This window comes from Dipteris shenzhenensis, chromosome 8 (assembly GCF_047967505.1).
Source record: "Dipteris shenzhenensis isolate YYH24624 ecotype China chromosome 8, Dip_SZ_1.0, whole genome shotgun sequence".
Taxonomy (NCBI): Eukaryota; Viridiplantae; Streptophyta; class Polypodiopsida; order Gleicheniales; family Dipteridaceae; genus Dipteris; species Dipteris shenzhenensis.
The window spans coordinates 8,475,436-8,493,433 of NC_141603.1; the positions used below are offsets into that span (position 1 = coordinate 8,475,436).

The following is a 17,998-nucleotide window of genomic DNA, read 5'->3' on the forward strand; positions in this document are numbered from 1 at the left end:
CCTTTTCCTTTATAGGCTTGTACTGGTCCTTCTGCATCAGCACATTGTAGCATTGTGTCCTCCATATGTCGTAATTTTTAGCTCCTTCGAGCTTCTTTATCTGAAACAAGGACGACACGTCGCTACCGGAACTCATAGTAAAGAAAGTAGACTCCCTGTAGGTGTGCAATTAAGCACTAGTCACTCCAAGAAAAAATTCTCCTGCAGCGGAAGTACGATCAAAAGTGAACTTGGTACTGTTTCAGTGGCATAAAACCAACTGAATATTTTTCTCCCACTTGCTGCAGAAACAGTACAGCAAGCTGTTCCTGTCTTTTTCGCTGGCGAAAGTGCGGTACAGCTGCGTCAAATCGCTCCAGAAAAATCCCAGAACTGATATAATAAAAACAGCAGTACTGTTGACTTTTCTGATAGTCAAATATGGTCAAACCTGCTGTTTGACAGTCCCGGACTGTTAAAAAACAGTAACTGTAAATCTCTGATTTTTTTTTTTGATGAAGATCCCTGATTTTAGACCTCCATATGCTTCATAAACTTCTCCCCCAACTGAATTTGCAGTTTGGAAGTAAGGTGGCTCAAAAGCCCTTTGAATGCATGAAGAAAATCAGGGATGTGACCTCCAATTTGAGAGATTGACCTTTGACCAAACACTGTAAGTCAAATTTGCACTTTCAAAGCATAATAGTGCTCCACAAGATAGTCTGATGCATGTAGAGTGCTCCCACTTGACAAATTGCCGGTCAGGCTACAAAAGCCCCAAATTTGACTAAAGTCAAACTTGGTCAAAATCGACCAAATCTGTACCAAATGTGATTGTACTTTCAGCAACAAGCTAAAGCATTTGTCACAAGCATAATAGCATCAAAAGCCCCTTGAATTGGCAGCACATTCCGTGCATTGACACAGTAAATGGCATCAACTGCTACTGCTCACACAAGGCGTTTGACTGCAAATCCATTGAGTTGCATCCAACAAAGCATACACTGCAAGTATCAAGTACAGATCTGTCCAATGCATACTCTCAGTGCCACCACTGTGTACAATCACTGGCCAAGTGATAAGACCTGTCTCAACACTGTTTGCGGCATAATGCCTCAGTGCGAGTGTAAGCCCTGCCCCAAGTAGAACACCTTGCGTACCTTTGCACGGTACCCTGCCTGTTGGCTGTACTTGTACGGTGTACTTGTTGCTGTACTATGCACTCGATTTTCGTGCAAAACAGTACCTTCGAAATGTTGACAGAGAACTTGTTCCTGCTTTGATTGGAGTGCACGCAGCTGTTGCAAGATATCTTCAGCACATTTTTCAGGGCAAGTAGAGGTTGGATTTCGATGCTGGATTCCACGTAGAGGAGGAGCTGGGCCAGTTTTGTCTGGTCTGGCCGACCTATGTCGGCCGGTTTGGCTGACCTGTGTCGGCCGGTTTGGCCGACCTGCGCGTTAGCGCACCGTTGCGCGGCTGGTCTGGGACTGCCCGTGAGCAGCTTGCTCATGCCCGTGCCTAGCAGCCGCGCCTTGCAGCCCTTGCCTGCGCCCTACAGCCCTTGCCAGCGCCCTACAGCCCTTGCCTGCGCCCTACAGCCCTGGCCACGCCGATGCAGCCGCGCCTTGCAGCCGTGGCCTGCGCCTTGCAGCCCTTGCTAGCGACGTGCAGCCGCGCCCTGCGCCCTGGCAGCCGCGCCTTGCGCGCTTGCAGCCGCCGTTCACGCTCGTTGCCTGCCTCTTCGCGATTCGTCCGTACAACCCGCGCTTGAAGCCGCCGTTGCAGCGTTGCCTGCGCCCTTCGCGATCCGTCCGTACGGTTGTACGGACGTCGTACGGCCGTACGGATCGGTCCGTACGGAAGGGGTAGGATAGGGAGAGGAGGGAGTGGAAGTGGAGGGAGAGAGCCCGTTGGCTCTGATACCAGTTGATAGAGTGTGAGGGAGATAGAGTAGGGAGTAGAGAGACTCACTGCACACACACAATAGTGGGGATTATCACAATGAGTGAGTGGTACCTCCCCAAGTACACACATATATATTATGGATAAGGTAGTAACCCTTAAGTACAACTAAGTACAAATGTGTACTTAGTGTACTTAAGTGTCCTACACTAAAGTACAACATAAAGTACTATTTACATAGGGTGGTCAGTGCCTTTACCCCAACATCTAAGAGGTCCAAATTCCAACCGCGAGAGAGAATTGAGTTCCCCAAATATGATGGGGCAAGGGAGGCTGACAAAATCCTCAATGGGATTCGTCATTTTGAGCTATACTTTGCCCATCAAGACAAGACCGAGCAAGAGAAGCTTGCTCTTGCCACATTGCATTTGCAGCAGGATGCTCTAATGTGGTGGTCCTTGTCACAAACAAGAAAAGAGCCTATTCATGAATGGGCTAAGTTCGTGGAGCAACTAAAAGCCACTTTCATGCCACCGAGGCATGAAGAGAACCTAACCTTTCGTTGGGAGAGGTTTAGGCAGTTCAATAATGAGAGTAATGCAGATTTTACAGCCAGATTTTAGAAACTTTCTCTAGAGTTACCCGAAAAGAGTGAGGAAGATAGGAGAAAGAAGTATTTAGCAGCCTTAAGCCCAAAAGAAAGGTACGAGGTTGAAATGTTTAACCTGACCACGCTTAAGGACCTCACTAAGTTGGCTGAAATAGCCGAGAGGAAATTGAATCCGCGTAAACCCTTCAACAAAGGAAATGAGAAAGCTATTGTACAAAATGTTAACAGCCAATCACGTCCTAGATGGATACCATTTCCTTCCATGACTGACGTTGAGAAGAAAAAGCTAATTAAGGAGGGAAAATGTTTTGGATGTAAGAAACATAAGCCAGGGCATCCACGGCATAAATGTCCTACTCTATTAGCCAAAATTGTGAAAACCAATTCTGTAAAAGGGAAAGGCAAAGCATCCAAGCAGGAGGGTGAGGCTTCTACCTCCTCATCCCAAGACTCTACGATGAACATAGAACCAAGAGTAAAATGCTATCCATTCAGCCAACACTGGTGTATGGATGTGTGAACTGAATAGAGAGTAGGCATATTCATTGTAGAGTATGGACAGAGAATAAATATTTTTCTCCCCGTGTAGAGTGTCTGATAAGATAAATAGGGCTGAAATGGAAGAGTTGGAAAAAGAGATTGAAGGTCTATAGTTTCTATAGACTAAGTAGCTCTCCATCGCAAAATCATCCATAGCCAAGGTCTACCTAGTTTAATGAAAACATTTGGGTGAGAGAATCGTTTTAATACTGACCAATTTGTTGAGAATGTGTTGAAGCTTATTGAGCAGGTTACTGTAAAGAGATTTTAGCAGCTAAGTATTCATAAGAGGATTCTAAGCATGAAGAGATACTGAAGAGGCACTGCAGTGGTACTTCTGCATTTTGAATATTCAGCATCAAGAGGAACCATAACTTGAAGATGAGATTTAAGTTCGGATTCAGAAGAGATCGTGTACTACCAGGAGAAGATTATTTGTAGATTATGAAGAGGAGATGCAAATGCAGAAGTAAAAGAGAAGCGTACGCAAGAGAAAGAGACAAGAGAGGGTCTAGAAGAGGACTTTTGCCCATTCAAGGAGGAGGGAGTGTCATGACAAGAGAAATCACTAATCTGTGATTAGTAGACATTAAAACATTATTATTATATTATACGCCAATGGTGTAACATGTATTTGTATTTATGATGGACACCGACCAATTTGTTATGGCGGTGGATCATCTGAGTAGATAGGACTATTCGAGCTGGAGCCACTGCTTCAGACAGCATCGAATTTGGACATGTGATACTTATTCTATTAATAAAAAAAATGTGCACACACATGTCTAGGTCCTAAGGGCAATAGGAAGGGAAGGGTGCATTAAGGTGCATTGAATGGTAGATGCATGGGTCATAGACTAAGGGTAGGTGTAAATGGGAAGATGGAACTGGAGTGATTTCAAGGGACATTAATGAAAGGATATCACCCTTTCATTGTGAATCTCACGTTGCATTCTCTCGACCACATTGCATTCATCCATCATCTCTCTCCCATCTTGCATGTAGGTCGAAAAAGAAACAAGTACTCTCACGAGGGCGCTCTTCCCCATTGGAGGGCCAATCGGCATTCAAATTCTGCATGCATTGCACACATTTGCATTCTCAAAAAGTGTGGATTTTCACACTGTATACCACCACTTGTGTAGTACTTTTTTATGTGATCTCTGATCTTATACCCCTTACTCTCCACGGTCGTACCTCACACACACACACACTCTCTCTCTCTCTCTCTTCCGCCCCACCCCTTTCCATCTCCCTTTGCCTGCTTCCTCCTTCCTCACACCTCCCTTTTGCTCTATTGCACCCTTGTGTATTCTACAGGCATTTTCCAAGTATATTTGCAGCAGTTCTAAAGACTTTCCCTCTTTGTGCACGGCATATTGGAGAGGGGAAAGTTGCTGCTGGTTTATTTGACTGTATCCTTCCTTGGCTTCTGATGTGAGGGCCCACAAGCCCCAAACCATTGACGAGGTGCCAAAACTTGCGGAGTTCTTTGAGCCAAAGTATGCTAATAAATACAAGCAAACTGTGAGCAGCGCTTTGGGAATGCATTAGAATTTGACGAGGAGCCTAGAATGTTCAAATGGCATGACAAAAGGCTGCAGCAGTTCCATTTTCCCATTCCAGCTGTATCTGGCAGTAGGATGCCTTTCATGAGACCTTACAGAAATCTAGATACAAAATTGGGAGTAAAGCCTAATGCTGTACCAGAAAAATCAGATATTAAGAAGCATACTACTGCCACCATGGACAACAGAATGAGGGAAAATTTATGCTTGGGATAAATGGACTTGGGCACTTACATGAGGGGCTAGATGGTGTCAAGGGACTTACATGAGGGGCTAGATGGTGTCAACAATGCAGAATAATCACTTGAGGCTGGATGGGACATAGTCTCTATTTTCCCTACTCAACTCAAGGTGTATGATCATGCATGATACACATGATATTCATCATGATGAGAGAATGATGAAACCTCTCAAGGCTCTCTTAAATGAAGGGGAAAGATTCATGAGATTCATCGCATGAGATTCATCATTATGAGATAATTATGAAACATCTCAATGCTCTCTTAAAGGAAGGGGAAAGATTGCCTTTGCCTAACATTGCGGAATTCATAGTGTCGAAATACAGAAAGTGAAATCTACGAGATTGCTCGAGGAAAGATGAACACATGATTAAGGGGTCCAGATGATGCAACCCCCACCAAATCCCCCCCCTCTCCCAACCACAAAACCCACACACACACATGCACGCGCGCACGCACGCATGCACACATCAAGGCTCTTTATTACAATGAGAACCAGGGTGGAGTACAAGAAGCCTAGTAGGAATGCTTTGAAGAATCGTAGGGGAGTGCAAGACTTCGGGAGCATGCGAGGGCCAAGCGAGATTTAGCCCCCCAATCCTAGGGGAAGCAGTCAGAGGGTGTCCTAGTAGGCTGTCCCCAAACTCCAGAGGATGAGGCCTTCTTTGATGTTTTGGCAGACCCATCGATGATAGGGGTTTAGGGCACCTAGGCACTTGCAAGACTCTAGAGGCCATACTGCTTTGGCAACCTTGCCCCAGCTGCTCAGCCTCCTCGTCCGTTGGATCTCCCCCCGAGGCTTGGCAGGCTCTACTCCTACCTTTAAAGCGCACTGCATCATGAAGGAGACCTCTACCCCAAGCTGGGTCGCACACTGATGAAGCGTCCAGCATGTAGCCTGTGTGGGCTGCACCTCTGGCCCCAAGCAAATCACCCCAATAGCTGTGCTTGTGCCCAGCCTCTCCTCGATGAAGCCAAGCTGAGACATAGCCAAGCTAAGTCTCTGTGGGTGAGCCGAAGATCTATACCCTAGAGGCCCATCCACTCCATCATGCGCCACAGCTGCTCCTTCTCCACTCTCATGTAACAAAATGGAAGCCCCCAGAAAGGTCGAAAGCACTCCAAGGGATCCCCCTTTATGAGCAAGGTGTTGAAGTAAATCTTATTAACACCTTCCGAACTTGAGACTGAATTGGAAAAGACTCAGACTATAGAATGAACTATGCAGAAGACAAGGAAATGAAGCTCAAGCTGAGCAATAAGTCTGTATACATAAACAGTGTCTCAAAAGATAGCCTAGTTCTCAAGGCTCCAAGGGCTCTCCAAGCTTGAGGGAAGATGCCTGCACAAATACCAACTGCTTCCACACACCAGTAACACACAGCCAAGGCTTTGAAAAATGAAGCTCAAGCTGAGCAGTAAGTCTATATACGTAAACAGTGTCTCAAAATATAGCCTAGCTAGAGTGCTCAAGGCTCCACGGGCTCTCCAATACATCAGTAACACTTAGCCCATGCTTTGAAAAGAGACTCTGATTTAGCATAACTGTGTGCTTCTAGTTCCCTTGACGAAACTTCAAAAACTATGCAGAAAACAATGTAAATCTGCTATAGATTTGCCACGAAATGCGAGTTGTTGGGAGGGACAAGGATTGCATAGGGAATGTGCTGCTGCAGGACTTGTGTGGGCAACAACTTGCAGGAGAGGCTGCCGCAGAAGGAGTGGCTGTAGGAGAAGAGCTAAGTAGGTGGAGCTGATGCAGAAGAAGTAGGTGTAGTTGGTGCAATACGAGTTGTTGCAGGAGGCTGCTCTTGTTGCTGCAAAAGAGGGAGCTGCTGTTGTGGAAGTGCTGTTGCAGGACTCCGTGGGGGAGAAGCTGCACCAGGGAGGAGCTGCTGCAGAGCTGTGTGGAGAAGGGATTGCAGAGAAAGAACCGTTTGCAGAGCTGTGTGGAGAATGGGCCTGAGAGAAGGGCTGTTGCAGAGCTGCATGGAGAGTGGGCTGGAGGGAAGGGCAGTTACAGAGCTGCGTGGAGAGTGGGACTGCTGCAGGAGGCTGGAGGCAAGTATGCACAAGCAAGGGGGTGAGACTGTGTGCAAATGAAGGGTGGGAAGGGCCATCCTTTATAGATGCAGGAGGGACATGCTTTAAATGTGCGAAATTGTAGGGTGGGCTCCGTCTGAAATTGGTGGGCTGCATGGAGACAGGGGCTTCTGCAGTGACAAGTGGTGCCATGGGTCATGCATGGCCCTCCCCATGTCCCCACAGGATACCATGTGTCCTGTGCCACCTCATAGGCGGTGTATTTTTCCAACTGAGTATGGTGCCATTTGAGCTGGCGTGGGAATGCCAAGTTAGCATGCCTCATCAATGTGCCACGTCAGCATTCCACGTCAAAGTGCCATGTCAGCATGCCACATGTCACATGGGAAATTATGGGACTAAGTTTATTTTAATCACTTTTTGTTTGCTTGACTAATAAATTCAGTTTGGGTTACTTTTGTTTTCGTCTTTAGGTTTCTCGTAGTTAGCTCTATTAAAAGTGTTAATCTAGGGTTAGTTTGAGTTTGGTTGGTCTTCTCACGTAACCTATTAGGCTGGGACTAAGGTTATTTTAATCACTTTTTGTTTGCTTGACTAATAAATTCAGTTTGGGTTACTTTTGTTTCCGTCTTTAGGTTTCTCGTAGTTAGTTCTATTAAAAGTGTTAATCTAGGGTTAGTTTGAGTTTGGTTGGTCTTCTCATGTAACCTATTAGCCTGTTTGTTTGTTGTACTGTCTTGTATCTCTTTGACTCTTTCATGTTCCCAGCCCCATAGCTAAGCCTACTATAAACATTCTCTTTAGTAGTTTCTGGGTTAGTATGCATTCTGTGCATTTGATTGGTCTCTTGGTTAGGGTGTGGTCTTTATGTTTCTCATACAAAGATACGTCTCAACTTGTGGGGCAATAATGTTGGTAACCCCTTCAATGGGGATCCACCCTTAAATGCTAGATCCTAGCCAACTAGTATGTAATTGAATAGCAGGAAAACATTTGCATTCTTTTGGTAATCATCCTAATATAAAGAATGGAAATTTCAAAAAATAAAGATATGCAATAAATGAATTACCAAGCAAGTGGACATGTACTTTGTGTAGAGAAGCAACATTCCCTCCGTCTTTTATTATGCTGAACTGAAGCGCTTCCTCATAAGCATCAAGAATGTCAGGAAACTCCTGAGACATTGATTTTTCCATTCATTTAGCATTAGTAGATGGAAATCCTTTGAACTTTAAGAGATACTTTTTGGTAACTTTTCACTGTCTTCTAAAATATTTGTTCATAACTCTAGGAGACTCTTTAGTCCAACAAAGCATTGGTATTCGATGGGCACTAATTGTGCTATTTTCTTAGCAAACTTCTAATGAATTTGAGTTTATGCTACGATTGATCTCTTGTGAGGCTTTTCTGATCGTTCTACGTAAACTTAGTCAGGTTAGGAGTTTCATAGATGACTTATTAGTTCCAAACGTTCCAAACTTTAAAGATTTTATGTACACCTCCACTTGCATAGTTATGAAGCGTGCGTTTGGACGCTTGAAGGGCACATGGCAGTACCTTAAGCCCTTAACCTGAAGCCCAAGCTGGTTGCGAGGAGTATTGTGGGATGTTGCATCTTGCATAGTATGCTTATCGCAGCGGGGGATGTGAGAAGAATGTGGCTTTTCTCTAGCTTTGTATGTTGTGGCACTACATTGAGTATTTTGTTATGACAGACGTTGCTAGTATTATGTTATGGCCCTGTATTGAGTAATGCTTTGAAAAAACCGCATTGTATAGCTTTGACAAATATACATTGTGTAATGGTTTGAGAAATACTTTGTAATATCACTTTCCGATACTTTGTAAAGCTTTGTAATACTTTCAAATTCTTTGTAGTGTCACTACATTGTGTAATGGTTTGGACTAGGTGTTTGAAATTCTTTGTAATGAACATGGAAGATTAGATGGTTTAGGTGGAAAGCTTGGAGTCAAAGTCAGCCTTGACCTCCCATCGAAACAGCCATAGTGATGCTCTTGTTCAAAGTGTTCCAAGAAAGCTTCTGTTCCTCTTGCAAAGCTTCTGCTCAAAGTGTTCCAAGAAAGCTTCTGTTCCTCTTGGAAAGCTTCTAATTCCTTCTCCAGTGATTTTCACTAAATCTCAAGCACCATGTGCCCCCATGTGCGTATTCTAAACTCAAGTCGCTTCTCTCTCTAAGATCAACCTCTTTCCCAAGATTTGCCTTCAATTTCTCATCGAGTCTCAAGAAATCAGCGTCAATGCACCATACACAGCAATTACGCCTAATTCCAATGTGTCAGCCCACAAAAACCAAGCGATCCTTCCCTCCCAAAACCTGGGAATCAAGTTCTTAATCCTTGCATCAGGGCTACTAACCTGGGTGCACCTGTTTTGATGGGAGCATGCGAATCCCTAATCACACCTGTGTTGTCGTGCGTCCTACTCCAGCAATAGGATCGCTTAGCAGGCCACTTATAGTCCAAGAACTGATGCAAGAGACACATCCATAAGCCAAGCGCTTCGGTAACTGATGAAGTTATGAATCCAGTGACATGCATCTATCAGAGCGTAAGTGCTGCCTGTACACGAAGATTGAGCATCAGAATCTAGTAAAGGCCCTGGACATATCGGTGCCAAAACTCGACATTTGACAGAGTTCGAACGCTGCCTATATCTATTGCAAATCTCCAGCAATTAAGCACTCAGAAATCCATGCTTAAACTTATGCACACAGAATCAATGTCCACATGTTGTATATATAAAGAGATATGAAGGGCTGTCTAATCAAATGCTGTGGAGTAAAGACCAAAACACATATATCACCATATCGCTAGCACAATAACGCAGCATCTTTGGGTGCTTATATTTAGGAACAAAGTGTTCAAGAGCAGGTGCTCACAACAGAGAACAACTTCTAGTGAGAAGCCAGTACTTAAAGATGAAAAGCATACCTGCCTGTAAGCGATAAAGATGTGTGTAAAGCAAGGCTGAACTCCTGCCCCTAAGTGTTGGGAAGTGGGAGAGAAGATGGACATCATGAAAGAGAGTGTGGGAACCAAGAGCAAAATGTTCAATTGATTTGAGAGGAAGTCCTCTCTTTTACGTAATGGGAGAGAGGGTGGCCTAGATCATAGGCACCTCTCCTACATCAAAGGAAATCATTCCCTACATCATAGGGACTCCTAAATCAAAGGCACCCTTGATCACACAATTTCCAACATACCCCTCCTCAAGGGTTTACTTCTTTCTATGTCAAGGATTTATCTAGTTACATAGTTTCACCAGCCAAATCTATGGCTAGGATCTCATGCTAGCAAAGGTGCCCAAGGGTCAAGGTTTACATAAATGGGATAGCCCCCCCAAATGGTTATCTCCCTTGCATGTACAAAGATTAATCTTAGGTCTTTGTGTGGACCTAGTTTCTCATGTCTGCAAGAGGTACCATGGAGGCAAACACATATCACATGGCCTACATCATACGGTAACTAGAGGTGATTTACAAAGACTATAAGGACAAAACATATAACCATAACATTCTTTTTGGAGTACTACTCCAGGCAGAGAACCTCAAAATTGACTACATGACCAAGTGATGATAAAAGTTCAAAGATATTGGACTTTAGAAGGTCCAAACTTTTTCTACCACAACATTTGTTTCTTCATTTGCTGATGGAGTTCTTTCTTTAACTATATTTGCCTTGTTGTTGATGGAGCCCTTCTTCACAAGATATGCTTCACTTTCCTTGGAGTTATAGTAGGATCCATTTCTCTCCTCTTCCAAAAGAGAAGCTTCAATATCCACCAAGTTGGATGTAAAAGTGTTGCTATACTCTTCATCTAGAAGACTTTTGAGTAGAACTTGTACACCAAATACCTTTTGAACTTGCACCCAAACTTCATGTGAAGTCTCACACATCATACAAATGCAAGTTATTAGCTAGATACTCAGAAGATCCTAAACTCTTGGCATGAAAATATCCAGTAGGCTTTTCCCAAAGTCTCTTGGAAGGAGTTTTCTTTACCTTGATCTTTTCCCTACTTGTTGACTTAGACTTCTTCACATAGTTCTCATTAGAAGAACCACAAGAGCTAGTCATGGTTACAACTCAAGTACTCAAAAAAAATCATAGTGCATGTGTATCATCTTTAAATCAAGGAAGATAGTCACAATGGAAAAAATACCAAAAGAGAGTATTTGAACCAAACTACCTGCATCAACTAAGAGATAAGTGACTAAATCTGGAATTGCATTGTCACTTTAGCATCCTCAAAACAGATTATCACTTGCTTCACCCATCAAACATCCAAAAAACTATCAAAATGCCTTGTAGAGTAGTAGCTCAACTTGGAGGGCAGAATTCACACAGTTGGAGAAGAGTTTGAAAGGGCTAAAGCTTGAATACCAAAGCAAGTTCAGCATAGAGCTTAGGCGAAATTATGTGCTATTTTGTATGGGAGAAGTACGCCTTCTTTGACTGGTCTTTGTGTGAATTCTCCTCGTTCCAGTTCGCATTGGTCCTCAGACTTGGACACAAGAGAGCTTGTAGTGTCGCCCACCCATGGCTCAGAGGAATTAGAGTATAGTTGAGCACTTCATCGGAATCACGCGATATATCGGCGGACTGTTTTCTTGTCGGCACAGGCGATGGAGGCGTAATTTCGCGACAAGAGTTGGAGGTGCGTCCTACAGAGGTTGTTCTACGGCAGAAAGGGCTTGGCAAATGATTGGGTGAAGGCGGAGAATAGAGCTAAGTAAATTCTGATGAGAAAGAGGACAAAAATGAAGAAGAAGGTGGAGGGTGGAGAAGAAGATGATGAGGTGACATATTGAAGCTAGAATGGGCTAGGGGCTCAAAGAGGCTCTAATACCACATGTTGGGGAGTGGGAGAGAAGATGGACATCATGGAAGAGAGTGTGGGAACCAAAGAGCAAACTGTTCCATTGATTTGAGAGGAAGTTCTCTCTTTTGTAGAATGGGAGAGAGGATGGCCTAGATCATAGGCAGCTCTCCCACATCAAAGGAAATCATTCCCTATGTCATAGGGACTCCTAAATGAAAGGCACCTATCCATGTGGGGGCCTTTGCATTATATCATCACTCACATAGTCGAAACACATCATAGCACTTAGTGTGCTACACATACACACATACACACACGGACAGATCCTTGATCACACAATCCCCAACACTAAGTGATGGAGATAGTCCCCTTTTATGAATTGCCTTGCTTGAGATCTATCTTCACATAATTGGCGCCACAAAATAAAGATTTTCAGCTCGGGAAGATACTCTGGAGAAGATGAAATCCGCACTCCGATACCACTGTCACACGGGAGCATGAATATCTTACGTAAATTTCACAGAATTCGTGGAAAAACACATAGCTGCAGCAAATAACTTCACACCATGCACAACACTAGGGACCCGAAAGCAACCGGTTGTAAAATTTCGTTCCCGGGGATGGGAAAGACATCCCAAGGATTAGAGAATACTGGTACAAGATTAAATCATGTGTGCTCCAAAGAAGAAGATTGGCATGTGGGCAATCAGCTCCAAAGTAGATGCCAAAGAGGAGCGACCAGCCCAAGAAAATAATGGCATGTGTATGCCAAGAACAAGAGGGGCATGTGGCTGCCCAATGCTCTAGAAGGCTGGGCATCCAAAAAGCAACGGTCATAGGCAAGTTGACCAAAAGGTACCTTGCCAAGTTCAAGAGTAATTCGGCATTAGATGCCAAAAGGGTCGATGATGGCTTCTTTGAAGACCATAAAATAATGACTTAACAGTTAGCCCTAGTCAACTAAAGAAGGCAAAGTCAAGAATCTTGTTTGCTAACAGGTGACTGTTGATTGCAGATCATAAGGAGGACTCTTGCCTAATGCGCGACCCTTGTAAGGCGCAAGAATTTCCCGCCAACTCTAGGCTAGAATTTAAGGATGCACCTATGTCTGGGAATTCCATAGAGCACATCATAAGGGAAGAGGAGCATATGGAAGATCCAAGACAACAGTTTGTGTGCTTAGTTGCACTAGGAAAAAAGGAAAGAAGCGGAGGGGATGTTATAGGCCAGAAGAAGACAAGAGAACATGTATCAAGGGGGGAGAGAGAGAGAGAGAGGATCCTCTTGCATATCCTCCTTTTTTGCCCTTTCTGATCAAAATGACCCTCCGTGCTAAACCCACTAACTTGACTTATTTTTCCTCCTTTACTACAGTTTATAAAAGGTGATCCTGGTGATACAGTTAGTGCACTTCAGGTGTCAGGTTTTGCCTTTAGAATTACAGAAGATATGTTGTTTAATAGCAATGATAATGCATCTCCATGAAGTATTGAGTACTGGTTTTAGTCCTTACTGAGTGTTGATTAAAGGTGTCATGTTCGACTAACCTCATAAAATGACTTTACTGTTATCAATGTTGTTGTCGCAGTCACATGTTTCTTGCATTCATTCTGGCACGATGTCAGGGGATATGATGGGTGCTGCTCAAGTACCAACAAGCTTTGGAAGGGAGCTTAGAGCTTGTCTACGCTGTCGGCTTGTGAAGACCTATGACCAGGCATGTGGAATCCGGTCTCTTAAAAACTTCTAGAGAGAGATTGCTTATTTTTGTGTTGTGAGAAATTTACATGCTTGACATTTTACCACTCCAGCAGAACCTCAGTCAGCAATCATGGCTGAAGGTGTGACAGGAAGTTTCCCCAAGTTGGCCAATTGCTTGTGATGCTTTTTATTTTGTTTCTTTGCGTCTGTAAATTCATACTATTATTGCTTTTCAAGATGATTATGGTCTCTTTTGACTATTCTATTACCAAATGACCTCCATCAGACCTAGGTTGATATGCTAAATGAGATTAAGATACTTTGCACATCTGCAAAGTTTCCACACACCAATTAGTCTGTACACCTTCATATTGGCCTTGGGAGTGAGCCTTGGTGTGTTGGGCAACAATACTTTACTTCACGTGGACAAATTGATAATGAAGTGGTCGTAGGCCTTCCTTTAATTTATTGTGCACTTTGATATAGGACTAATTTTTAAAAGCTCTAGTTAGAATTAGGTTATATTAATTAGACCACTAATTAACTTTGATTAGTTACTTAAAAGTCTAATATTGTATCTTTTTATCTTTTCGGCTTGGTAAAAGCAGCTTTTGCTTCCTACTGTTAGACACTGACATTAGCCTATCCCCTTTGATTCAAAGGGTTTTTTACATAATCACAAGTTGCTCCAAGCCATCTTCTAGCTTCCTCCTCCCACACACTTCCAGACACTTGTGCATCACCCAGAGAGCCTCCCTACCTCACTGTAATTTGAAATTGAACAGGATTCTGCTCACCAAGAGCCTGTCTGTTGAATCCAATGCACCAAGAGTCATCAGCCCCACGTGCTCACCTATTCCAGCAACTGCAATTCTCCCGAAAGCTATCTTATGCATGCTTGCTGGAACACCATGTGGACTGGAGAATCTACCACCTATTTCTACATAGCTGCTTCAATAACGATTTCACCAAGAGACTAGAAAGCACCATCTTGCCTCGATTTTGGTTGGCCTACCTGGATCTTGCACCAATAACTCCATTGCATGGAATCCACCACATGTGCTAGCTTCATAGTTACTAGGGAACACCATTCGGAACAGATGGAACCTTGTTCCCTATTTGGAGCCATTTCCATGTTCCCGGAATGTGTACCAGGACCAGAACGCCAAGGAACTCCATTCCCGGTTCCTGGAACATGTTCCCCGTGTTCCTTGCTTGGTGCTGCACGGAACCCTGTAAAATGCTGAGACAGTGCGTTTTTCACACTTGTTTGCATCGCCTCCACTTTCTAGCCCTCCTACTGAGCCTCTCAGCTTGAGGCTTACATTAATCAACTGCAGTTCTTAGTGTCTTTAGTGGGTGCATCATTTTCACTTATCTTACAAGTATTTTGAATTCTCAAGTGATGCAATGCGACCTGTTTCCGTTACAAGATTTCGTTGATCTACCATCTCACTCACTAAAAGCTAGATGGATTGACACGTATCTTTGAAGTTTGGGGGTGGGTATTGTAGGGACTGAGTCCAATGTTCAACTTGAGTTCTTTGTATAGTACTATTGCTGATATAACACAAGCAATGGTAATTAACCCACAAAAACTATCCAGTTTTTAAATTGAAATAGATTCCTTTTATGTGGAACTTACTAGTGTAGGAACCGTGCTTTTCTTAAAGGTTCTACTTCCGGTAAGAGTCATTTTACTGTGATATTTTTTGGAGGATTGAATTTGTCAAGCAGGGAAGTTGAACTTGGCTAGTTGTGAAGCTTTGTTATAAGTAGTCTTTAAATTAGAATTGAATATGAAGGAAGGATCTTGTAAAATTTTTAGCAACCTTTGATGGAAGTTTCAATGTATATGCTATAGGATTTTGAGTTCCCTCCTTTCAGGGCAATGTGAATGGTAATTTAATGTTTTCTTGAGGTTTGAGTCCACATGTTGCAGTTCAAAGATGTTGGCTGTGAAAATTGCCAATTCTTTAGCATGGAGCATGACCATGATCGAGTATTGGAGTGCACAACACCGAGCTTTTCAGGGTACTTCATATGCTGTTTTTCTTTTTCAGAACTTAATAAATTGAATTGGAAAAATCCGGATTCGATGATATAATATATACGATCCAAGTTATAGCATGATGCGAGAGGCAAGGCTTAGAGCCAAACAATAAATAAAACATGTGTCTTGAGCAACAAACATTTCCAGTTGTGCATTTTGCTAAAGTTTAAGCTTGGAACATTTATTTCAGTTCCATGCATCACAACAGATGTTTTAGTTATGACACCAAATTTATCATAAGAAACTTTATGTGGACATTCAAATTTATCATAAGGAACTCTATGTGGATTAATGGACACATTAATCGTGTGGGTAGCAATTTGCAGCCATGGTATCATCGTCCAGTTAGGATGCAATGACAAACCTGACATTGTTATCTAAAGGCTTGAAAATCCATTACAAGCATAGTATGGTAAATGCTTGCCTCTGAAATTTTTAGAGGCTTACGTGCCTGCTCTGGTTCTGTCATACTTTTCTGCCTTTTTGCCATCAAACCCTAACTTATCCAAGGTACCCTATACTCTCTTAAAGTTCATACATAAACCCTTGTATTTTTGTATGTTTTAAGTTTCAAGTTGGCAACAATCCTAACATTTATATCGGCTCTTAATTTAAGAGTCTCTAGAGTACTCGTACCAGACCTACATTTGGTACCCTTATTTGCCATTGAACCAAATCCAGACGTTAAGTGCAACTCACTACATATGTGTGATAAATCTACTGCCTGCTGTGAGTTTTTATAAAAGACTACTTGTTTGGCACCTTCAAAGGAAATCACAGTTTTGAATGTGCTGCATTTTGGAGTTTGTAGAACATAAGTTATATGCTTATTTAGACATTATGAACAATCATCTTGATAGTAATTGTAATCTTTGCAGGTTGATGTCTTCTATGGAACCAACAGCAAGCTGGGCAGCACGTTGGTTAAGAATAAGTAAGCCAAAAATTATAGTGATCTTGAACAGAGTTGCATGTGCTGTCTTGGTTTCTCAATGTACGGCTTTGTTGGGTTTCTCAATGTACGGCTTTGTTGGGGCAATGGCATGTATGATGACTTTATGGTTGAGTGTCCAATTTCTATCTCCACTGGTTGGATATGGCTCTTCAAAGTTTAATGAACCAGTTTGAGTTGATAATTTACAGGCAAATTTGTTCCTGGATGCTATGCGTTGGCTGTCTCTGGTGTTCTCTCTGAAGAGATGCAGGTCTGTTTTTACATATTTTGTACATTTTAGATTGTCTAGCAGATTGAGTTTGATAGCTGTAAATGTAGATTAAGTTTGATGTATTCGCTGTTACAGTAAGCTCCTTTTGTCTTGCAGGGAATATGTGAGTATAATAATGTGCAGTATGTACCACCCAGATCAGCTTAAAATGTGAGAGGCAGGTAGCTAGTTTTTGAAAGCCTCTGTTGGCAGGAGGGATCTATATGGTGAAGCAGAGGAGGCTTGATAAACTGTAAATCGCACAGATTTGCTGTTAGCTAATCTTGGAATGCATGGCTTCAGCTTCATCCTTAGATGTAGTCATTTGTGCTTCACCAGAATTGGGTCGATCCTATTTGGACTACTGCATTTAAGGCACGTTCTTAGCCATCATATTACTATGAGGTTAAAGGTATTCAATTAGCAACATGGCGTGCAATGTTTTTCGATTTTGTGCACATTTTCTCCAAATCTTTGGATTTTAAGATCATCATTCAAGTCCCTAGCATTCTGTCATTAGGCAAATTGATGACGTCTTGTGAAGAGATCTGTTTTAGGCACAAGAAGCACAGATGGGCGACATGTCTGTCAAGGGGCAAAGTTGCATGGTGATGGAAACTCTCCCACTCCATTGCTTAGCACATGTTTTACTCCCCCTCTTTTATCAATTGGATTGTTTGCAGACAAGCTCACAGTTGGGGATCTGAATTCTATGGACGCAATTTTTTTGTTGATGTAGCATCTTTGTTGGATACAACAGTTGCTTGCTCAGTGAGGGCAGAGATGGAGAACATTATTGCTTGTTGATTGTATGTAAGGATGTTGACGGTTCTGTTTACCCACCCTCAACAGACTAACTTTAAGGTTGCTCGGTGCTCAGTAATAATCCAGCCTTGTGCAATGCTCGGGGGAAGATGCTCACTCTTGCAATCCTTAGTGCAGCATGCTCGGGGTGACAAAATAGATGCCAACATTAAAACACTCAGTTTGGGGTTAGGAAAGCCATATGGTGATGGGAGACCCGAATTAACATTACGTACGAATTATCAACATTGAGTGGACAATACTATTGGAACAAGGAAAGGAAGAAACTTGTATTGATGCAAACTTTGTATAACCAAGCCGTCTCGGCTTGTAGTGAGCACTTAATATCAACTTCCTAACCTAACAAGCTCAGGTGTGACAGAGAGAGTGCTCGTATCAACACTGCTTTGTCCTTTTTCTAAGCTGCCTTCTAAAAGATAGTGCACTTGGTGCGTCACATCGCTACTTGTCATTGGTTGATCGTTCAAAATCACTTGCTTTATCGCAT

The 17,998-nt window shown here is 42.8% G+C and overlaps 1 protein-coding gene across 2 annotated transcripts in view; it reads left to right on the top strand.

Moving 5' to 3' along the window:
• LOC147899058 (transcription elongation factor SPT4 homolog 1-like) overlaps positions 1 to 17,728 on the top strand; it is a 28,876-nt gene extending 11,148 nt beyond the window's left edge. The window contains exons 1-6 of one of the 2 annotated variants that reach the window (XM_087378579.1): positions 8,826 to 9,045; positions 13,316 to 13,444; positions 15,371 to 15,462; positions 16,360 to 16,415; positions 16,625 to 16,686; positions 16,804 to 17,728. In XM_087378579.1, the coding sequence (XP_087234705.1) occupies positions 9,034 to 9,045; positions 13,316 to 13,444; positions 15,371 to 15,462; positions 16,360 to 16,415; positions 16,625 to 16,686; positions 16,804 to 16,854 (402 nt within the window). In that variant the 5' untranslated portion in view covers positions 8,826 to 9,033 and the 3' untranslated portion in view covers positions 16,855 to 17,728. Of the gene's footprint in view, positions 1 to 8,825; positions 9,046 to 13,315; positions 13,445 to 15,370; positions 15,463 to 16,359; positions 16,416 to 16,624; positions 16,687 to 16,803 lie in introns of those variants that run through there. The other variant, XM_087378580.1, reaches the window with a different exon arrangement.
• Positions 17,729 to 17,998: the final 270 nt, after the last annotated feature.